At 41.6% G+C, this 24558-nt stretch overlaps 1 protein-coding gene across 3 annotated transcripts in view; it reads left to right on the top strand.

The window, feature by feature from the left end:
* The window catches only part of C12H19orf12 (chromosome 12 C19orf12 homolog), a 120247-nt gene extending 98769 nt beyond the window's left edge, over positions 1 to 21478 (top strand). For 2 of the 3 annotated variants that reach the window (XM_085639884.1, XM_085639883.1), the window contains exon 3: positions 14090 to 15278. In XM_085639884.1, coding sequence (XP_085496010.1) covers positions 14090 to 14355 — 266 coding nt within the window. In that variant the 3' untranslated portion in view covers positions 14356 to 15278. Of the gene's footprint in view, positions 1 to 14089 lie in introns of all 3 variants that reach the window. The other variant, XM_085639882.1, reaches the window with a different exon arrangement.
* The last annotated feature ends 3080 nt before the right edge of the window (positions 21479 to 24558 follow it).

The raw sequence follows: 24558 nt of genomic DNA, 5'->3' as shown, positions 1-24558 counted from the left end.
AACCCAGATCCTTGTGACTGGGGGTGAATGCTTATATTGTCCAGCATTCCGTCCATCAATTGTTTCTTTTGCGTTCATCCCGTTCATGGCATCTGTGGCCTGGATTATTTCCTCTTTTGTAAAGGGTTCTCCAAAGAATTGTTGGTGTGCCAAATCAAGACATACCAGTGCCACCTCATGTAAATAACTGTTAGTCTGTGACGCATCATCAGCGACCCGTGTAGTGTATAGGTCAGTGTAGCAGTTAAGTATTTCGTCTTGAATGACCATAGGTTAAGCAATGTAGGTGCCATCGGGCCTCTTGAGAGCAGCAATGTAAGACTGGGCCTGTAGGAGGCTGCAGGCTATCTTGCGAAAGTGCAACGTGGCCTCTCTCCTTCCCCGTATCTACCGGCCACTGCATATTTTCCAGAGTAGTGTCATCTGGAAGGGGACACACTTATGGACCCCCCCTTCGTGTACAACTGTACCCCACTAAGCAACGATGGGGAGCTCATTCCGCAGCCTAGGTGGTGGGCGATGTAGGGGATAGATGTTTCTTGCAAAAAGGCGGTCTACTTGATGCCTCTATAGGTAATGCAAGACTTGCTTGCCCTTACATGTGTTAACGTATGTTCAAAGTTGCTAGTGTAAGATATGCATAGGGGCAGGTCTTGCCGTCGACAATCATTGTTGTACTAGGGAATATGGAATGGACAGTCATAATAACAATTGTGTGGTACCAACAACATTCTGATCAACAATTGAGTGCAAGTAAATCTCAAACTATGAAACCCTCCCCCACCCATCTCCGTTCCTAATACTAAGGGGAAATTCCATTCCCAACAATGTATGCTGTATATGGAAACTTTAGAACCATAAGCTAAACATTTTGACAATGAGGTGCATACACATTGGGGGGAGGAGGGGGGGGGGTGATGCCACGCTGACTCCCTGCTTCCTGCAAGGAAAAAACATTGGTAATGCAAGGTATTACATGTCATACACTGTCATTTAGCCTCAGCTGGTACATGATGAATCCTGCCGTTTTATGATCCTGCGTGGTGCATCCCTATAGTGCGGCCTCTGGGCCTGGCAAGGGAAAGATGATTAGCTTGCAGAGGAAAGTTTCCACACTAGCCCCAGAGTTGGGGTTTGGAGGCGATTGATCCAGCGATATCGGTTGGCGCGACCCCTGTGCTGTAGCCAATGTTCGGCAGAAACTCCAGTACTGCTGTCGGGTGTCATAAATATGTGACCTGGCGTTGACCTCTACTCTTATGAAGTAAGAACAGTGTCCACAAGGAACTTATTCACAAACAGTGTTATCAATTTTGGAGCAAAAATTAAACTCCCAGCCGATTTAATCCATAAGCCAAACAAAAGTATCTTGTTACTTTGGAGTACTCATTTATTCAAACAATTAACAATTAATTGCATAATTCACAATAATATGAAAAAATATATTTTAGTTTTCAGGCACAAAGAAAATAGTGAAGAAAGTGATAATAGAGCCCAGTGTGAATAGAAGTAGCCTACAAAGTGAAATAGGTATATAAAAGGTCTTTCTTTTTAAAAAACAATGAGGAGCAAGTAAGCGTGTAACGAGTCTTTTTTGCTCTCCCTTTGTTGAGACCTCTACTCTTAAGCGTGCTGTATATAACATCCCGTATTTAAGGCTCAGGTTATGGAGCATAGCTTTAACACTAGTGTATTTACGGCGGGCATCCTAGACCATAGTTGTAAAGTCCGGATAAAGAGATTGATGATACTTGTCAGCGAAGGGGGCCTTTTCTCTCGCTAAGCCCAGTGCTGTGTCCCTGTCCCTGAAGTTAGAAGCCGGGCAGGGAGGGAGCAGCCCAGGTCCGGACATGCCCCTGGAGTACGATGGGCTCTATCAGCAATGTGAACGTGGGTATGAAGCAGTCCTGACCAAACAAGTCGGTAAGGAGTTGTTTTACGAATCCATTAAGGCGGCCCGTGTTTGTGAATTCAGGAATGCCCAAAATGTGGATATTGCTGCGTCTGCTTCTAGCTTCCAAATCTTCATTTTACATTGCATCTGTTTTTAGGAGTTTTTCCATTTGCTCTAGCCATTTGATCGTCTGTGCTGAACCGTCCTCCAGATCAGAAATCCTGCCCTCTGCTGTGTCCAGCCATCCCTTATGCCGGTCCAGGCATGCCCCCATTGAGTCCAGACGTTTATCCAATGCATCAAAATTAGTGTCCAGGCCTTTGAAGCCTGCTCTCTGCTCTACCAAAAGGGCCTCGGCCCCAGCCAGTGTTACAACGTGAGTGTCTGTCTTGTTTTCTCACTCTGCCATTTCGGGTCCAGGTCCCCCCAGTACATTTTGACTTTTCAAAAGTCAGTCTGCGCTGTTTCAGGTCCCCACGGACCATTCCTGTCAAAGAACAGTATTGCTGCTATGTACTTGCACAGGGTGGGTCTCTGGTCCCAGTGAGGCCCTGTGTTCTATGCTAGGGGCTACTGTGCTTTTTAAAGGGAGGATGTGTAAGTGGTGCGCTTGGGCCAGTCTGGTTGGCACAGCATGTGCCTGGGCATTCTTGCAGGCTATGACCTGCCGAAGTACTAAAAGAGAGGGTGGGAGGAGTGTCTGCTGTGCCTGTGCTTCTCATGCTGGGCAGTAGTGCCCCACTGACTTATTAGTGTGCTCTTCTCCATCAAACTCCACGTGTGTGGCCTATCTGTGTGGCCTCTTCGAGACGGTTTCCTCAGCTGCCCAGGGTTCAGGCGGCTCCACTACTTCAGGCAAGGAGGCCACTTATGAAGGGGCAGCAGTGAGTCTCATTGTTGCCTGGGGCAGCTGATCCAGCGCTGTAGTCCGCCCAGATATCCGCACAACCAAGGCCACTCTGTGTCCCAGCTGGCCCATACAAAGACGAGGCAGAGGCTCAGGCAAACCAGGGAGCAGCACGGGGTATATTTGAAGGAGGAGGCTGCCCGGAGCCGGGCTGACCCACCTCGGTCCAGCGACCGTCAGCCAGGCTTACCTGCTGCCCCTGTCTCTGCAGGACCTCTGGCGGTGTGGTGGGCTCGCTTTACCTGGCTCGAGGCATCTGCATCGTCTTCTCCGGTACTCCATCCATCGATTGCCGAAGCCCGATCCCGTCCTGGCCCGCCTCCTCCAGCAGTGTATGTAGGCAGCGGTGCCTCCCAGCTCCACAGGTTTTGACAACTGTCTGGTCTCTTTGCACTGCCGTCGGCTGGCCGCCGCTCTCCCCGTGTACATAGCCTATTTTGTGCGCCACACTGCCTCATGGGTTCGTCACTAGACCTCTGCAGCCCTGCTCTTGCACCGGTACAAATGCCAGCTTCATCGCAGTATCCATTGTCCTATTTTTCCCCAACCGGGCTACGTGTTCACTCCAGTGCCTACAGCACCGGTTCCACTTTGTGGACGTTTCCTGTAGCCCTGTGCAAGACTAGGATTGCGGGGAGAATGGCAGAGCCACAGAGCTACGCATCCATGTTGGTCGGCAGCTTGGCCAGGCTCCCCCCCGCCCCCCGCCCCCCCCGTAAGGACATTCATAACATTAAACTTTTACATGTCCTACTTTTAAATACCATACGTCTGTCTTACATACTTGGGGGTGAATTATAATTATTTAGCAGATGCTTTAGAAGTGTGTCAAAAAGGACAGATTTTACACTTTTAAGCTGTACAACATGGTTATTGCTGGCAGACCTGCAGCCATGTTTGCATTGTCACTGCAGTCGGTGGCACAATGAGTGCTGCAGTCCACTGATGAGATGTAACTGTGGGTCCTACATGCTAGGGGCATTTAAATATACTGCAAGTTAAATCTGCTAAATGGGAAAAAAACAATTTTACCATGTTGCATGGGGTAGCATAAGCACTTTATCTCTGGTTAACAGGTGTAAAGTACGTTTTAATTTGTGATTTCCTAATTGCGATTCGCATGGAATCGCCATTGGGAATCACAATTTCTTACGTACGTATATGTTTCCCCAAATACCTTATCTTACACTTTATTAGTGTAAAGGGAGGGCTTGGGGAGTCACTTGAAGTCCACTATGTAGTTCTGGGACAATCTAACTTGGAATTTTAATCATGTCATATCTGGAAACCGTTAGTTAACATTGTTGCAATAATATCCGTTTTGGAGAGACCTAGGCTGGCTTTCTTAGCCAAATTGATTAATGGGATGTATTTCCACGTAATACAGCTTTAAAATATATATTCTTATTTTAATAGGATTATTATTTATATTTTTAGCCATTTCAGTGATCCACAACAAGTAATTAGTTTCTTGCAAAGCTGCTTTAACAATTCCAGAACATTAATTTTCAATCGATGCTCCTTCCTGTAATCTCATATCTTAGATGTGCCTCGCACGCTCCAATTCTGCCCAGGGCCCCACAAACCCTAGGACTGGCCCTGCATCCTTGTCAGCCTTAACACAGGGTGTACATACTGCGGGGAGGGAGGAGACTCAGACAAACGATTTGTAATATGTTGCTCTTCAACCCCCATTCACTGGGGTCCGTTCTAGAATGGTTTTATTTGGTGGCTCAGGATAAAAGTGCCATGTAGGGAGTGCTGGTCTGGGAGTGTAATGTGCCCTTTGGTAGCCGTATTTATTCGGGGGAAGAGTTAAAGTATCCTTAACATATCCTATGACATGCAAATTCAGGGCCCTGACTGACTGCAAGACTGACCTAGAGGACTCCCTCCTCCACCTATTCCTGGTACACAAATAAAAGTTGTGTAACATCCTGAGTGGGGGATGAGCGTAGCTCACAAAGATTACTTTGGTTTCAGCGTCTATCTTTGTATGGTTCTCAGAAGGCAACCCATCCCTAAAGTCCATCACAAATGCCTAGTTTCTAAGTCTACTTTAGCAAGAGCATCGCGTGTTTCAGCCGAAAACTTTATGAAAGAAATGTAACCTACTTTTATTTTGTGTCCATGGTCACTTTGAAAGCTCTAGGGTTTAACTCTGAAGTATCTGCCTCTGTCGGGAGATATTACTGGAGTCCCAAATCAGTTCAGATAAGATTAGCGATTTCAGAACACAAACGGTGATCGTTGCTAAACCATTAAATGGGCGTATGCTTGATGGGGCATTCCTGGAAGTCCAGAGTCTATTCTTAATTATAGCCTTTGTTATTTATTTACAGGAAAGTTGTGACTTTCAGAGTTTTTCAGTCTCGTAGAGTTATTAAAACATTAAGATTAAAGCCACCGGGCATGTGAAGACAGTGGTGCGAATAATTTTTCAGGCAAATATTCCATACTTGCCAGATTCGGGCGGGAGACTCCCGATCTTTGAAGCCAGAAATGGCTTTCTTTTGGGTGTCACACGCCTAGAATTGCCTGTTAAAATAGAATTCAATGAGGGAAATACATTACCCCGATTTTTCCTTTTCTTTTTCTCAAAAGCTCCCACTTCCTAGTTTGAAAATGTTGACGTATATATACTTTATGCATGACCAAAAATTATCTTTCCCCAAAGGCTTAAAAAAAACTGCAAAAATACCATCGATTGCACACTGACGCTTATCTTCTGCCCCACATACTAAACTACTGGAAATTAAAAAAAACAAATGATGTTTTTTAACTGTTTCTAGTTAAATGTAGTTAATTGTCGTGGATATTGTGTTCTCATATTAAGCTTGGGTGAGTCAACCATGCCATTACGCTAATATTGGGTGGGAAGGAACAGGTTTTTTGACAGTGACTCTGTACATCTGTCCGTTGTTAGAACATGCCCCTGCTTAAGCCCTTTGCAACCATGATTGTACATGTAGATTCATACTTATGGCGAACTAGTCCCTAATTCAGTTATTGAATGAAAAATTGTAACAAAATCGTGGAAATCTAAGGGAATTCCACATTCACTGAGTTTGGACCACAAAGTAACTCCAACAAAGTATATGATAATTTAGGTTTAATTGTACTTTAACAAGAGTGGTGCAAGTGGCTTATAGTATTTGGGCATCATGTTATATTTTTACATAAAAAAAAAAGAAATGGAAAAAGATCTGTCACAGATTCTACTCTTGCTCCGGCACAACGGTTATATAGACCAGTATTTATTCAAAATACGGCCCGAGGGGCCACATGCGGCCCTCCTGACCATTACATGTGGCACCGGTCACCACAAGCACTGAGCACTCAGCTCGAACATTGAGAAACATTTCAAATAAACGGGTACGCTTTTATTTACAGCTTAACGGACTTCAAGGAAGTAACTAAGGTGTCCTGCACCTCGTAACTCAAGGAACACCTTAATTTTTTTAAGGACTCTTGGAACACACGCAAACGAAAACATCTCTTCAAAAGTGTATTTCATTAACATGCGGAAGCGTTTCTCCTTGGTGCACTAGATTATACCAGTACATTGCAATTAAATGATGGTTTGCAAACTTGAATTTAGAAACATTCATGCCCCCCCCCCCCCCAATATTCTAGGATCACACAATTTGGTCAAATATGGAAGCCATGATTAATGCCAGGTTTTCTGATTTCCCAATTTGCGATTCAGCCTTTATATGTACATGCTTCCCCTATGCCCACTTTGCGTTCTCCACCCATCTGTCACCCTGCTGGCATCATTGCAGCCCTCGGTCACACAACAGGCCAAACTTTTTGGCCTCATGGAAAATGTTTGTTGGTGCTCATGTTATAGACTATAATTTAGCATTACATTTGCTCCATATTTTTCCCCGTCTGTTGCCTTTATCCTAGACAAAAGCCACACACAGACAAGGGGCCTTTATTCATGAAGGTAAAATTACACTTTTGGTGTAAGTTTACTAATTCTTTTGCTATCAAAAAACTAGTGTTGTTTTACGCGTAGTATCTTTATGACTGTGGAGAACTCTGCACATTAAAAGATAGGACAGTCTCTGCAGTCGTAACAATACTACATGTAAAACTGCACTCGTAGTTCGTCAATAGCAAAAAAAACCTGTAAATTTAAATCAAAAGTGTAAGTTTACCTTTGTGTATTATGCCCTAGGGGACTTGGCTTTGCAGCATAGGTGGTAGGGGACGAGGGGTAGGAGGATCAACAGTTACAACCCAACCCTTCAAGCCTTTAACATTTACAATTGTAAAGGTCTAACTAGTGCATTATAATTGTTGCTTTAAAAAATGCATAGCGATCTGAACATGAGCAGTGTGAGACTGTAACACTTCATTGCCTTTCCTATCACTGCTTGAAATGTCGAATTTTCAGGCCAACACTCGACTTTTGGCTTATAATTTGAAACATATGACCTTCAGATGGCAACAGCCTTCCCATGATTGGTTTTCTGTAGCCTGAACTATTTTTTATTTGGCAATCAGTGTATTACTGTTGAAAGTCTCAGTATATTTTGAGACAAGACTCCTCTTGCTGTTGAGAACTACTCGAATTTGGAATTTCCTAAAAAAACCATGACCTTTCAAAGTGCAGGCAAGTACAGTGATACTTGTTCTCACTGCCCGACCATGTGCATCACTGTTCCTTTTTCCTTGCTGGGACTTCGGCGCTTGGCAACAGCTGATAAACCCTATTTCTTCAGACAAATTAGTGTGCAATATTTCTGAAAGAACCACTTCTTTAAAATAAACTCTGATTCGGATCAATAGCAGGTGAGTAACTGCTACCAAGAATACCCTTCTAGTGAGGTTCACATATTATCTTGCTTAATTCTTTGGACCAATTTATCTGAGATTCTGATATAGGTAATGCATAGAATGTCCGAAGACTGTACAAGTTGGAGGCCGAGAAAATGCTCTCGTCTTTTACAAAAGTCAGTTGGAAGTAGCCATTTTACCTCTTCTGGACCAATCGGCCCCAAAGAGCTGCACAAAGATCTGTGAGCCAATTTGTTTCTGAACGGTTGGAATGTCATTTGATTGTCGACCATGGAACAAATGAGTGGTCTATTTGTCTGATTCTTGTGGGATTGAGTGTCCTAGTGTTAGCAACACTAGGACTGTGGAAGTCGAGATGCTTCATAACCATATATTCATTTAACCATAGAGTCCTAGTTCATTCTTTCTCCCATCCAATCCCCCAATCGTCAGAATTCCCTTTTTGAACTTTTATTTTTGGGGAGAAAGAGATGCATGGTAATTGCTTTTATCACAAAGTGTTCAAATGGGTGTTGAGTTAATAGTAACAGCAAGTGTCTGTGTGTCGAAAGCGGGTGTTTTAGAAAGAGAAAAAAGTTTTGGTTTGGTTACACGTAGCTTTCTTTGGCTGATCGAAAATAATTTTTTATAAACCAGATTTTTTCCGTTTTAAATGAGGTATTTACAAAGTAATACAATACGGCATGTTAGTAAGAGCATTTGTCAAATAGCATGTTATGCATCATTACATTAAGCAGACCCATATTTGCCAAAGTACTGCCAATGTTGTACTTGCAGGGGCAAACCCTGGCATTGTGCGGAGATTCCAATTTGGCACACCTATCCATTGCCCTCCGGTACTCAAACACTGGAGGTGCGGTTGAGGATTTCCAATATTTGGTGATAGCCCTTTTATCCACCGCAGCACTGATACCCACCAGAGTTCGCTCACCCTATTTTGCCACTGAGATCTTCAAATATCCCCAAAGAGCAGCATGTTCTGTTTGGTCATTTGGGCTGCCCAGTACATTTTAAGAACATAGTGCCTTTAGTGTTTCATCAAGCCAGAATCCTAGAACCGTTCCAGACCACATGGAAATTAGCCTCTTCTGACCTACTTCGAAAACGGCATAGCGAAGCGCGCCTGTCATTATCGAGGTGACGTAAGTAATTATGTTGTATTGGTCTTATTCTGGTACAGATGACTTTCTTCTGGTGCTATCCTGGCATCCTTCCAGTTGCTTTAGTCCAGAGGTCCCACTCAACCCTCCTACTTGTCCATGAGACTGGCAATTATATCTGGTGCATTAATTACAAGGATTTATATATTCATGAGATGCCGCCCCTACCCATTGGGCAATGGGGCAACTTGACCTCCAGCCTATTAAGTATTTCTGTTTGGTAAAACTATGGGCAAGTGAGTATTTGTAAAATTGCGTTTTCTGTAGGCTTTAATGAAAATATTTTAAAAAAGGAAAGCAGGATTGGGGGTTTCTTTAAGTTGGAGGAAGGTAGAAGAGTAGGTTTCTCCAAATAGTACTTTGAAAGGGGAGCTGACCTTTCTAGGTAAGTATCCTATTAATTTTTTTAAAGAAGAATAGCTGCATTGCTAAACGGATTGAAGATAAATGCAACCGCTACAGTTGGGGGTAAGAAGTACTGGATTGTGTCTGTTTTTCCACAAAGCCTCCACTTCAGCAATGGAGATTGTTTAGTTGTTATTCGAGACTACATTTTCTGATGGCTAGGCTCTTTTTTTCCGGTTACGTCACCAACATTCCAGAAACCGCAAATAACAATAGTCTCTCAACTGTAGTGGAAGTATCGGGATTGCTGAGGATTCTGACTGTACAGTTTTAGCTCGTAGATTCATACTTTTCATTTTATAATTTAGCAGAATTTATGAAAGTTTTTAAAGAGTTACCATACCAAGCAAATAAAGTGATTGTGAGAGGGCAAAGTCACCACCAGGAACTTCCTTTATGATCAAACGGTAACTGGCCAGTCTTCCTTCCCTTTTTTTTTCTTCAATCAATTCCCATCTCTACTTGTCATTGAGTCTGGAAGCAAGGACTCCAGGTGGAATGACCACATTTATGTTGCAGTACTACATGTGAGTAGAGTCAGTTTATAACCACTGTAGGCTTACACTGGCTCCCGTACAATGCTTATCTGCTACAATTTACCTATTCCTTTTATCAAATTTAATTCAGTGTATAGGCGTACAGCCAAATTTTTTTAGTCACCTTTTCATGTTTTAGGTGATTAAAAAAAAAAAAAGTAAAAATCCTCTAGGAATCTAAAGTGCGTATAATTCAAATGAGACAATGACATCACATGCAGTGGCACAGTTGATGCATGAAAAAGATTAACGGTATAATAATGTTACTTCTATATTTATCCTTGTAAAGCCTTAATCTTCTCGTCTAGGGGTTGAAATGTGTTGGCTATACTGCTAGATTCTTAAATCTTGCAAAATCATGGGTGATACATAATCCAGCTGTCTCCAAAAAGCCAAAAAAGTACATTTTTGCCATGGAAATACTCGCAGACACATGGGATTCTGGAAATGTTGGTGTATTTTACCATCACAATCCTGTATATGTTAAAGTATGCTTTAAACCTAATGGAGCAACTTCATTTATGAGCAGCTTTTACCAGCTGTCTTGAAACTTACTTTCCTTATGTATAACATTCATGCCATACTGGTGAAAGGTTAATTTTATGAGCATGTAGCTGCACTTAACATTTGCCAGATAACAAAATAAACAACGTCTACACACCGATTAAAAAGAGAAGAAAACAAATATGCAATGGTTTCAGGAATGAAAGCTTTAAATATGAAGGGGGCTCTGTCTCGTCTAAATTGACAATAAGATCAGTGGGCAACTAAAACTGAAAGGAATTCGGACTTTAAAAAATACTTAGGGGTAGCTTCAATTACTGTAGTCTGCTTCACAGAGGATTCTGGGCATTAATGTTCAGTTGTTCTGCAGTGGGTTGGAAATATGATGCATCCTTGCATTGCAAACCATCTCTTCTTGCTGCATGTTTAGGATGTAGTCCATCTGCTGCTCTCTTGCCTTGGCCTATGATCAAGTGGAAGAATCTCCTTCATTTTCAAATGATATATACCAAGTAGAATGGTGTTAAATGTTCACCGTTGAATGTTATAAGACTATGCTGCTCCATCACCGACCGTGTTAAGCATGACTGCTTTAATCCTCCTTTGATGACCCTGCAGTCCCTGATGGCAGTGTTTTATGTCTAAAGTATTTTAAGAGGCACTAAAAATGGCCAACCAGATCTGGCTCCACATAAGCACTGTTTCAGGCTCAACACCACATTGCAGCTTGTCATGAAGTGTCTGATATCAAATAGATATTTTAAGGTAATCTCCCTTTAGTATTCAGTGTTTTTATTAATGAGGGCAAGATGGCATTACAGAATGTATTTTTCTTGTATCTGAGGCGGTCTCTAGCTAGAGCTTCGTATTTAAATGCTTGGGTGATAAACTCACACCAAAGTAAGAAAGTTGATCAAAATTTGGTTCTTCCGTATCCCACCATGATACCGTGCAGGGGTTTTGAGGAAAACCAGCCATTCAGCTGTGGTGTGCATGTCCCCAGGAGTTACACTAGGGCCCACCTTGGAATGCAGCCAAATTAGGACTTTGCACTGTATTATATACCTGGGTTCGTCTATTCATGGGTGTCTGGACTTTGGTGATTAGTATGTTGTATTTGTCCTGAATCTCCTGATGTGGAAATGTTTTTCTGTTTTTTCACGGCACCAAAAGTCTTTTTGAGTAAATGGGGGTCCTTTTAGATATATTTTAGTAAAACTTCTGTTTGAATAGATTCCTGGAGGATCACCTGTTGGATTTTTAGCATCGCACTAGTAATCTTCCTTTGCGATTCTTGTTTCCCCTCTCCATTTAAATGGTTTACAGTATGGGAGGGACGAAGGATTTACATTCAGTAAATGCGGCTGACTTGAACTTCTCATTCGATTGACCTTCCAGATGACGTTTGGTGTGCAATGATGTTTTTTCTGTCTGTTTCTTCACTCCTGACTGTAATAACAGTGTAATTATAATTGAGAACTCAAGATTGAACGTTTTTGGTGTTTTCGGTTTCACAAAGTTTAGGCAGTATTTTTGTTGCCTCAGGCCTGGATACATCATCTCAGTAAAGTGGGATTCTTTCCTTTTGTGTGCTCCTGTAGCTTAACAGAAGGTTAGCCAACAGACCCTTGAAGTCCACGTTTTAGTCCTGAGAACAAGCTGGAGCAGGTCCAGCCCTTGGAGTTTTACTTAGCAGGATTCAATAAGAGGCACAGCCCTTCTTTCTTCCATAGGTCCACTAGTGTTTTGAAGAGTGTGCTCAGGCCTAGCACTAGCCTGCGGGTGGCTTGTGCCCCCCCCCCCCCCCCCACACCAATCTGGGAAAGTTCCCAAGGGTAACCCTACCTCTTGTGCCCTACTGTAAACTATCCCACACTGCCCTTCTCTAAAATCAAGACCTTTCCTCTCATGAGCAGAGCTATTGTGCCTACCCTAGTGCTGTGGCCAGGGAAATGAGCAACCCCTTCTCTATAATCACTCAAAACTGGTTCTTGGGGCAGCTACTCCCCACTGTGATTGGTACCAGGTTGGCCAGAAGGACAAATGTAGGGGGTAGTCCCAGGTGTTAGACTGCCTATGACAGGATATGCCTGTTTAAAAATAATTATATTTCTGGACCCCAACCAGATGGTCATCCTGTCAGTGGGAAAGAACACCCATCATTACAGGACACATACAATTTAAGCAGCAGCAGCGCACGTTTTACTTACTCTCAGAATTGGTACACAATGGCAGTAGCAAAACAAGCTTCATGCTCTCACCGAAGATAGCCATTGCAATCTTCCATTCCCAGCAGAACAGGGCAGGCAAGTAAAAGCTTTCAGAGCTCACAGAACCTGCACAGTTAATGCATGAGTGACATGTAGGTTATAAACCGGTCTCTAGAGAGGGTGCTTAATGCACTGAGTGTAATCTATAGGTAGGTAGATAAGTGAGTGAATATTGAGTTCTGATGCCATTTTCACTTAGATGCAAATCCACTTGAATATCCTGAAAGGCCCAAGATTTTCACTCATTGTGAAGTAGCAGTCAAATCATAGGTCATTGTTATTTGGAGCAGCCTGGTCTCAGCCTAAGTAACAATGTTCTGTACTTGCACACGGATGGCAACCTCTTCTGTTTTTGGCACTGCACCTGTTGACCATGTTGAGAGCTGCCAGTGTTGTACATATTCATTAATTTAAGGTGGTGCATGATTGGTGAATCTTTTTGTACTTCACTTAATTTTTGCTTTTCTTTTAGAAGACTTGCTCAGCTTTAGTGTACCTCATAAGCAGTTACTGAGTCAAGGATAAGGAATGAAGAGATAATGCTCAAGTTGCTTATTAGTGATCTTCATTATCCTCAGTCCTGCTAGTAATCGCCACAATCATTCAATTGTAAGCTGACCTTCATTCAACTTGGTATGTTCAGAAAGTAGTTTGGGTGCGGAATCCCTTTATTACATCCAGCGAATGGGCGGAGTTGTCCGTTATTTTCTGTTTCTGATTCCTATCTGAAGTGGAGACACCTCATGGCTAACCACTGTGACGAGGGCAAGTAGGACTAAACTAGGGTTAATGAAGGTCACCAGTAAGTAATTGGCCATTGCTTGTGCTGTGGTGCTTGTTAAATATCTTTGTTAAATACTGCTTCTTATGAGATAAATAGTACGGCACAAACCTTGTTCTGTGATCAAGCAAGTTAAATTGGGGAAGGACAGTGCTTGATTTGTAAAATAATTATTGCTGTTGCCCAAAGCACTGCTCAGCTTGCGGCTATTGAATGCAGTGCTCCAAATACCAATGCTGCGCAGACGAGAAACCGCCTCGAGCCTCTTTAATCCACTGCGGGGCACTCCCGCCCCCTTATTTCACTCTTGCATGTCCCTGCTTTTTCTCCTTTTGTGATGGTTTTCTCTTCCTCCTCCTTTGAGTCTTTTTATCTCTTTCGTGCTCTCTGGAAATGTCGGTTCCCAAAAATGAGTGCCGGTGCTCCCACCAGCTCAAATCAAGCACTGGGGGAAGGAGCATTGACCAGTTCAAAGCTTCACCTCTCAATGTTGGGTTCTGATTATAAGCAGCATATTACACTGCTGCATCTGTGTATATACTATGTGGTGTATATTGGTAAGTACATTTTCTCTTCAGATCATTTTATGCCTTATATTGCTTTGGTTGTTTTCATGATCTTTGTACCATTCATAAAAAATGAATGCAATTTGAAATCACTTCTTAACTTAAGCAAAGGGTGGGGTGTTTATCAGCTTTTGCTTTCATCTAGATGCTTTTCGGATATTCTATCTGAACTGTATTCTCGGAGCCTGGGATACTGGGGTTCTGAACACACTGTAGTTAAACGCATTCATTGTTAACTACTGTTTGTTTCCTTTTAGGTGGTGCAGTGGGGGGGTTGCTAGGTGCCTGGATGACTAACGGCCAGTTCAAACCTGTACCTCAAATCATTATGGAAATGACTCCATGTGAGCAGCAGAAACTTTATGATGAGGTTTCATCCGTTATCAGGACACTGGACTGGACCACTGCTTCACAGTTGATTCTTCTTGTGACGGGGAATTCAACTCTGAAGCAAACTGTGGTGAAGGCGCTTATAGATTTCATGACCAGGGAGATGCGGGCTCAAATACACTATGAAGACTAATCGTGTGCCTTAGAACCTTTAGTGAAAGACTTCAAAATTCTTAAATATTTTGTTAAAAGTTTCTGAAACATGTATTTGCTGATATGTACTTGGAATGAACACTGACAATGCATTTATCTTTTCTGAAATATTTTTTCTGAAAGTTACTGTTTTCAAATAGAACAGAAATAGAAGAGACTGTTAGTAAAGATTCATGTGCACACTGATCAAGCTTCTTATGCATCATGTGAATTGTATAATGCCTGGAATGTGAATTAATTTCAAGAAAATTGGAATGAGTTTCATTTTTACAACCTTTTTTAAAATTGTGACTTAACCTATTCAAAATCATGTTTGTTTTGTATCCCCTTTTGATTAAGCAATTGCATTAAGACTTCTTTCAGTGTGGTACAGTAAAGATGGATTGTTCGGTTGCCTTGTAATTATGCTCCTGTGGCCAATGCAGAGTTAAATCTTTTCAGTGCATTGTCAGGAAAATTATAACATCTGTATTCTAATTCTGTTTAGCTGCTGTCTAGGGTTGTGCAAGTTAGTTTGAAAAACCGGAAGGAAATATTTGAGAAACAGATTATGTATTAATGCACTGAATGCCTTTTTCTAGCACTGTAAATAAATATCTGCAAACTATTTCGAAAATATGTTGACATAATAGCTGTGTTTTATTTGTGTTAAAAACTGAATATATTTCATTACGGGTGACAGTTGGTCACACTACAGGTAGATGTCAAACCTGGGTGTTCAGTTATATGTTTATTTGGGCAATAATCTATTAAATGTATGACTCCAATAATAATGAAGAAAGCAAGCTTACAATAAATTTTACAAAATGCTTCTCTATTACCAGTGCTCAACAAGAACAAACATTTTAAAAATTGAAATTTTATATGGATTTCTAATAAAAAACAAAACACAAAACTTTCAAAGATCATTGTACATCTAAAAACCTTGTATCTAATTATTTTGGTTGACAAACTAGATCTAATTCCATATTATAAAAATACTGGTTTTAAAAAATGTTGCTTTCTGTTCCTTAAATGCAAATAAAGTACAATGTGAATATTAATGCTCCTATACTAAACAAAAACATCACTTGGATGTAATTGCACTTGTTTGCTGCCAATGGTTTAGAATATAAAGGATTTTTTCAAATTCTAAATTATCTATTTATTTTATAAACATTTACAACATTAAGCCAACCATGACAGAGCCCACTCTAGAGAATTCCCAGTGTAGGTTAACAAGCAAGCTAATCATCCTGTGCCTGTCCATACAGCTCATTGCATAACAATGGGGTAACCCAGTAGACCGTAGGACCTGTGTGCAGTCTGGTACAGAAAAAATTGAGTCCTAACGGAACCTCTAGATACAGCAATTGAATTAGCCTATCCTGACTCTATAGCAGGTGTCCTAGAACCCCAATCCAGGAGAGGGAGGAAATTACCATTTATCAGTCAAGAAACAAGCATAACAATGTTACAACTCAAACACGGAAGTCAATTGTAATTTATTCAAAATTTAAATTTAAGTTATATACATATTATCTTAACGCTTTTGCTCCGTTGTGCAGAATGTTAGAGATAGGAAAAAAGAGCTTGTCCATAGGTGAAAAGAAGTTCAAAGGAATACTGCATAGTTCAGGAAAAATTAAACAGCAATTTATGTAACTATTTAGCCTGTTTGACACCTTTACGTCAACCAAATACCATCCATAGTATACAGGTAGAGTGTTTTTAATCAGTCGTGTCCTTCTGTAGATAACATAATTAATCCAGGCTTATAAAAGAAAAGTTTGTACCGTTTCGACCCAAAAACATAGAAGGCTATTTAGAACCTTGTTAGCGGGTCTTCATCAGGACAGTTGGGAGCAACCTGCAATATGTTCCAGTGACTTTCTGTTGCTCAAAGAGCCCTTGCCTGAAGGAATTGGATGGCTTGTATTTTATCGGATGGCTCGTTTTTTGCTTAACAAAAGGAAACTGATCTCCTGTGGCAGCCTCAAACCATTATTGGACCTTTTTAGGCCATTACCATTTGGCAGAGGACTGTAGTACTATCTGAACAGATGAAGCCGGAGTGCCTTCACTGTGAAATTAGCTTTATATATCACAGGAACAATTGAGATTCCAGGTTGCTCCAAACTGTTCTAATGAAGACCCACTAACAAGGTTCTAATTGACCTTCTACGTTTTTGGATTGAAACATTGACGACTTCTGTTTAATAAGCCTGGATTGACTATGTTCTCCACTGTGGGACAGTATTGATTTAAAGTCTGTACCTATATTCTTTGGATGGTATTTGATTGAAGTAAAGATGCCAAACAGTCTGCAGTGTCTAATTGGGAGCAGTACCCAGTTAAATGAAATACCAAATCTTATCTTGCACAGAGGCAGCGTAGGCTATTGGGCTACTCTAGGGGAACACTTTGCTTTAAGATGTCATTAATGGCGGGTCGGGGTCCTTCTCTAATGAAGTATTCACCAATGCACACCAATCTTGGATGTCCTAAGGGGCCCTGTCATCAGTTAACACCACTGTGAGCAGCATTTCTTCGGCTTACCGCCATTCCAGAGCATCTTTCAATCACAGCTTTATTGCGGGATTCCACCCATACCTCCACCCCTCAGTCTGAGTCCAATGAATCCTTATTCTGCACTTTTTCCAGCAGCAATACCATTGATGCAAACTGATATTGGATTTTTTTCTTTTTTAAATATGGGTGCCAGCACTGTAAATGGTGCCTCAGGGAGCATTACACCCTCACCGTTGGTATTGAAAATCAATTCTCAGTCACCAGTGTCCAATAGACTGCAAACACTGGGCATGTCCATAACATATGGAGTAGGTCAGCCACTGTCTGTCTGCTCCTAGGTCCTTTCTCATCTGCGTTGGGTAAAGTTTGCTAGGGATGTCGATGCTGTGAGATAGGCAGAATGAAGTATCTTAAACTGTACCAGACCAAACTTAACTAGACACCTTTTTATGGTTTGCTAGTACACTGTTCCACTTAGCCTGTAAACGGGACACCCACATCAAGTTCCCACTTAAGTCGTATTGTCAAGGGAGGATGTGTCCTATCTTGTACTATTGCCTTATAAATCGGGAGCACATATCTGCCGCCACCCGTTGTAATTCCACCATGGTATTAAGTGTGTGTGATTCTAGAAGTCGCCTAGAAAAGCCACCCAGCACCTACACACCTCTGCAGCCAAATTACCAAAGGTCAGATTGGCGCGGTCCGATGTTAATTTTCTTTCTATCCTCCTCAAATGTCATGAAGAGGTGTCCTGGCAGCCCCTGTCTTGCCAGCCCATCCTCTAGGCAATTGATTTGAGATCTTGAAAAGCCAGATAGGTCCGAATCTTCATATCTGAATCGAAAAGAGTACTCCCTGCCACATATCTAGAGAAGCTGTCCCAGACTTGAGGCATGAGTACCACAAGATATTGAATACTCCAGACTTCGCTGTAATGTCAAAGTGTGCCACACTCTGCTTCCCCAAGAGGTAGCAGCCTGCAAAGAGTGCCTTTTCAATATTAGGGGCATTAGACTGCCACAGCAGGAGGTGTTGCAACTGTCTGGTCATATAGTAATATTCAAAGTCTGTAAGTGACAGCCTTACCTCATCATATGGAAATGTAAGTGTACTCTGTTTAATCCTAGGATGTGCACCATCACAGTGGATCTGCCGAAGGATAAACTGGGGCAACAGACACCTTGTACCCTGAAACTCGTGTAGACCTCTAGGAAGTAGAATCATTTCACAAACCAGCACCCTTTCTGTAAGGGACAGAGGCAGCCTCTGTCAAAAGGATATAGAGCATTCCAGGCCTGCAAGGAGTCGCTCAATATTCAAGTCAAGCTTTTCAGCCTGTGTATGGGATACGTGTATCCCCAGATATTTGAAGGACTTGGGCTGCCACACCATCCACTAATCTGAGAGTCCCTCCGGCACCCATAGAGACTGTCTGGATTTGTTCCAATTGGTGGTCGGTCCGGACACCCTTAGAAAATCTACCAGTAGGCACAGTAATTGGGGCATCAAATAAGTCTGGTTCTTCATGTAAATCCGGGTGTCATCTGCGTACATGGACACCACGTTTGTTGCAAGCCCAGTTCGAATACCCCTTCCTGCCATCTCGCTGCACAACTTACTTGCCAATGGTTCATTGGGCAGAACAAATCGCAGAGGTGGCATTGGGGACCTCTGAAGCGTATCCCACTTCAACTCCCATAGCAATTTGATGCATCTTGTCACACCTGTTGCAAAACTCCTCTCCCCCAGAACATGTAGTCTCACCCATCCATATCAAAGGCCTTCTGGAGATAGACTGAGGCCACAGCACTATACATCGCATTAGTAGTGAAACGTTAAGCAAGGGCAACTAGAAAATTCAGTTGTGCGCTTGCAGCATTGTACATTTAATACGAATTTGTGACACCGTATGTTATGAACATCATCTGCACATTTGAACAAAACATTGCTTGCTGAAACTGATTAGATGACATTAAAATTGCTGTACACTGAAGGAAGCTCCATGCTAGACAGTTTGCAGACATTACCTTGCAGGCTCTCAGCTGTTAGTTATTTTAGTATACTGTTAACCACATAACTGCTGAGGCTACCTCCACCTCATATTAGTGCTGAGCCATTTTTGATGATTGGCGCCCAGTCTGCTTAACCCTTCAGTAACTTTTTTTGAAAACATGTATCCAAGGCCAAGTTTGCATCCTAGATTCCCACATATTTTGGAGTCTAAAGGTACCAAGAATTTGTGGAGTCCTCTGGAGAGAACTAAGAAAATAGCTAAAATATAGTCAATTTTTGTTTGGTTTTCAGGGTTTTTTGGGGGAAATAGTGCTGCACAAAAAAAGCAGGAAAGAAGAACAACTCTTTCCATTGATGCCTCTCCCTGGGCCATTTCTTCTACACTTAGGCCACATTATATGTTTACCAAAAAGGTAGCAGGGACTTGTTTAGGGCTCTTGCGGGGGCTTAGACCCCCCACTGGGGTTTTTTGACCCCCGACGCGCCAGACTATCATTCAGGCAGCTATAATGTCCAGATTGGATTATGCCTGTTCTCTGTATTTAGGGGCAAATGAGGCCGAGATTGCTCGGCTACAACTGGTTCAGAACGCAGCAGCCAGATAGATCACTGATTGGCTTGCGCAGGCTCTGCCTGGTGTCAGCCACAATCCACCGGCTTCACTGGTTGCCGGTGGCCAGGAGAATTGCATTTAAGGCCCTTTGTATTACTTTTAAAGCCCTGGAATTCAACACTCCTGGTATTCTGGCCAACCTAATTACTCCCTATGTTCCTACACGCCAGCTCCGTTCACTTGGCCACCATTTGGTGAGGGTCCCTAGGTTCCAGAGAGTGCGGGCAGGAGGCCGTTCCTTCCGCAGCAGGGCAGACCTCCTTTGGAATTCACTGCCCACTCACATTCAAAGCCATACCAACTATTTGACGTTCAGGAAGGCCATAAAATCACACTCATTTCCCATCGTGTAGTTCCTGCCTCCCTCCGTGTTAGTTGCCTTGCTGACAGCGCCGGAACGCCCCTTTGCTGGGGCAGTTGTTGCGCTATATAAATGGCAGTAACATATCATAACATAACTGTGGAAGCAAAACCCCACTCCAAAATCTAGACACCCCAAAATTCAAATACTATGAAATTGCACATCGAACCGTTCTCCCACAGATTGATCTTTCATGTGAAGGCAACCTCCTAGAGCTCAATTAGCAGAGTAAAACAGTTCAATATTTGAGATCTGAATCGATGAAACGTTATTGTTTCATTACCAAATTCTAAAATAAGCTGTACAGAGTAAATGCCATGAAAGCTCTCGTATGGAAAGTAATTGAGAGCATACAAAAACCAGAGAATTATTCCCGAAGGAACTGCAAATTAACAAAAAGTCTGACTGCATCCTTCATAGTTTCAAGGAAAGCACAAAAATTGCTCTTATGCACAATTCCAGGGGGTGGTACCATTTTGCCATATCCCTCTTTTACACGCTACTGGTCATATCAGTAAGGGTATGAAATCTGTGCCAATATGTCTGGATAGAGGGGCACATCTAAACCAGATGGATAAAATCTGCCCAATCACTTCTGGATCTCGGGAGGTTGTGGGGTTTGGAAGAATCAATCCTGATTGGCAGGTGTGATACAATTTGCAGTGTAGCAACTTGTAGTGGATGAGTTTATGGCAGTGACTGAATTAAATGAATCGAGTTTAAGTGCACCAGTATGTCCATTTTGCTGCCACCATCTTGCCCTCTAGGCCTCTTCCCCAGGCCTGTTTGGAATGCAGAGAGTCCCCTGTGCGAAGTCCTGTATCATTGAGAGACTGATCAATTTACATCAAGGAAGTTGATTATCTGAGTCAATCGGATCAGTTTCTGAGGCTCTTTCGGAGACCCCAGGAAAGTCTCTTGTATGTGTAGGTATTGAGGGATGATGGTCACTACAGTGTAAGAATTGCTCATGAGACAAAGTTCTGTGAATCTAATTCCATTAAGCCTGTTTTTGACACGGCTCATTGAACACTAATCTCATTCATCAGTGGAAGGAGAGGGTTATCTGCAAGTCTAAGCACTGGGAAATATAGCAGAGGAAGTCCCACCATGGATTCCATCTTCTTATAAATATCCTCTCTACTAGTAAACTAAAATGGCACTTGAAATACAATTTATCGTTGCCTTTTAAGATACCATGACATGCTGCTTTTGGCACGATTTAAAATGTACACATATGTATTTGACACTAATAAGTGAAGCACTAGCTACTTCCTAAATGCTTTTTTTGTTACTGTTTTTTTGTGTACTGTTTTTATTTTTCTAATGTTCTTCCCAATATGTTCAAATGGAAATGGATTCTAATCTATTCATAGAAATTATGTTTCCATATATTCATAATGACTAATATTTGTAAATGCATTGATTTTTGCGTTGCCGCCAAACTACCTGTAAAACATTTGTATTTATATTATGTGTATTTTTTTTTTTATGTAGAATTACTTGACACTTTTTGTTTTTCAAGTCTGTTGGTAAATTGTTGTACTGTTTGTGAAATGTGCAATTGAAATAAATAAAAAAAATTGCGGTTAGGGCTCAAAATTTCTTTTATAAATTATGTTTGTGCTGCACCAATAATCTTACTATCGATGCCAAGAAAGGGTGCATATTGATTTTCATTTTTACTGTGCAGTTTAAACAAATGTAATTGGAAGGTGCATGATTAACTCCGACAAAATACATTTCATTAAGGTGTCTAAAAATTCTTCAATGCTTATAACCACCATTTTATCCCATTTACGGTTTCATTTCTACTGTCTGTTCTGAAGTTTATCAACAAATTGTAAAATCCCGGAGTCCCTTTGTGCCTGAATTAAAATGTTAGATACTCAATATGCATTTGCTTCAAGAATACAATCTGGTTTCGTGTGGCTATATTTGGTAAGTAGATTACATCTGCACTGCGTGAGCTCCTGCTTGTGAGAAATATTGTACAAAAAAAGGGACTTGCTGCCAGCCCATTGCTTAATGTTCATTGGCTTCATTGTAACTCTTATTTGCTGCCTTTTAATTAGCCAGTGTTTGCTGGCTTCACTTCCTCTTCTTTTGGCTGGAGCACGGTCCGTGGACTGATTCCTTCAGCTTGATTGACAGTGCTGTGATTCAGGTACTACTTTTATTTTTTATTCTTCCTTGTTGTCCATTTTAAGCGTCTTGCCATTTGTAGCTATATTTTACTAGGCTGGACGCTCTTCAAAGAAGCTTTTTTTTTCTCATTTGAAGTGGATGTTTATTATGACAACTGATGTTATCTGTTTCCAAATGTGTTTTCACGAAGACATCAACATGGGTGCAATTGCTTTCTTTAGGTGATATGATTTTTTTTTTTTGTCGTTCTTTATTTCTCCACTCATTATTTTCCACTCATGGGAGGATTAATTTACTACTTTGCTCACCACTCATGGGTGTTCCACCAAGACCTAATAACTACAGACAGTGCGTCTCACCCTTGAGACTATTGGTGCTGCCATTGCCTTTTGTTCATGGGCATTGCCGACTTTGGCAATGATTGTTAGTCATACTCTATAGAAGCGTGGCTAAAAAAAAATACGAAAAAATTGACGAATGCATGCACTTAAAAAAAATAAAAACGTGCCTTAGCCCTGGCTGTGTCACAATGCAAAGCATCCATGCATCTGTTAAGCATGGTTTGCTAGTTCTTCTTCTCTCTAGACGTTCGTTTTCTGATGTGTTTAAGATATCTTGGTGCGTTTTGTCATGCTTAGCTCAATTTGGCTTGTCTGTTAACGTTCTCGGTCTTCAAAACATCTTGGAGCCCAATAGAGCTTTTTCAAAGTACTTGCAATGTTGAAAAAATGCAATTTGTAGCACATATAACATTGACTAAAGTGGTGACTAGTGGAAGCGCAGCACAGTCTCAGTACAAGATTGTTGACACTGGCAGCAAGCTTGCTCTGATTCCCCAGCAGCAGATAGTTGTCTCCCCTCCTTGATTCAACAGTGAATATACTTTGAAACAAGTCCCTGATGATGATGATTGATTTCTCCCCCCCGCCCCCACACTTCAAAGAGTATCTCAACTTACCTTGAACAAACTGCATCGGTGGGTAAGTATCTGGCTAGATGCTCTGCACTGGCCTCATTGCTGAAGATGCTATGTCCCTGGCATAGTAGTAATTGCATCTGCAAACTGTGGACTTCTTTGCATGTCAGTGCTTACACCTTCCCGGTGCAAGCTTGGATGTAAGAAGGAAAATTGCCATCACTTGTTAAGACTGATGGAACAACTCAATGAATGGCTCTTTGGTAGGCTAATCTATCATGTGTATGACACTCAAACAAACTAATGGTTAAAAGGGGTTGGTCAATAGGCGTAGGGTTACCATCTGGACGGTTTTCCATCAGTATGCCCAGTATTCTAATGACCGAAATGATACAAAAGTGTGTAAAATAAACTAAAGGCAGTGTTTTTACCCTCTAATCAGTACTAACTTCAAGTAGCAAATATAAGAATCTATTTCAATAAAATGTGCTCTAGAGCTGTTGATGATCCCTGAATAATTAAAGTGCAGTAATAATAATGGGGTATACTGTTCTTGCATCCAAGTTCAAGGTTTTATATTGGAGACCCAGAACGTCATTGGTCACTAGGTGCATCTGCTCCTAGAAGCAAGTGTCCTCATTCAGCCAAAGGTGGCATGCTTCATTATCAATCCTGATTCTTGTGGGGCTGGCATGGGGCCACATTGCAGGAGATCTTTTTGATTCCCCAAAGAAATACTGGAACTGTTTGGTGGATCCTAGTATAAGGATTGGAAGATTGGAATTGTACATCAAGGATCGCCCAAGACTACCACGTGTGATAAGAGATGTGTTTGTAGTATTTCCTATCAGTAAAAATGATTTTTGCTGCAATAATTGAAAGGAGATTAAGTAGGTCACCATCATTTTCTTCCAGGCTATAAGGTGCAGTGGAAACCCACAGACCTATCCTCACCTTTGGAAAATCAGCGTAGTATTGATATTGAAGATTTTGTTGAGCTGTGCACCACTAGAGTCCCAGAAGTCTTTAATGTGCATGCAACAAAAAAAAAGCATGTTTTCAGCATATCCTTTCTCAGTCTTACAATGCCTTCATTCATCAATTTCAGGTAACTGCAGATTAACAGGAGTCCACTGCAAGAGCTGCATGGTGACTAATATAGACTGAGTTAAGGCTGGGACAATCTTATTGCGCAAGGCCTAGTCGCAGATTAGGTTCCAATTTTCCACAGTGAGGGGTGGGTGGTAAATAGTAATGCAGAGAAACGCTCAGCTCATTTGGTGTGGATCTGTAGTGGGGCCCTAGATTTGCTAGTGTTTGAGTTAAGACACCTGGATGCTACATGTCAAGACGAGTACTGCAGGTGGGCAGTTATGTCTGAATCCTAAAGAGGACCAAGTTTTGCAATCTTGACTTAAATTTTCAGGAAATTGTAGAAGTCTAAATTACTTAGTCCAATTTTCGATTCTAGTTATGCAAATGCCAGTAGCCTAATGTCTGTATACAAGTCCCTAATCAGAAAATTACCTTTTCTGCCCACAAAAGGCCATAAGTCGAACAGTTTACCGAATGAATTATTTTATTTTTCCGTAGTTTGATGGAATTTGAATTACGTAGT

This window comes from Triturus cristatus, chromosome 12 (genome assembly GCF_964204655.1).
Source record: "Triturus cristatus chromosome 12, aTriCri1.1, whole genome shotgun sequence".
Taxonomy (NCBI): Eukaryota; Metazoa; Chordata; class Amphibia; order Caudata; family Salamandridae; genus Triturus; species Triturus cristatus.
The sequence above is the reverse complement of the archived record's forward strand: the minus strand, read 5'-3'. Positions and strand labels throughout refer to the sequence as shown.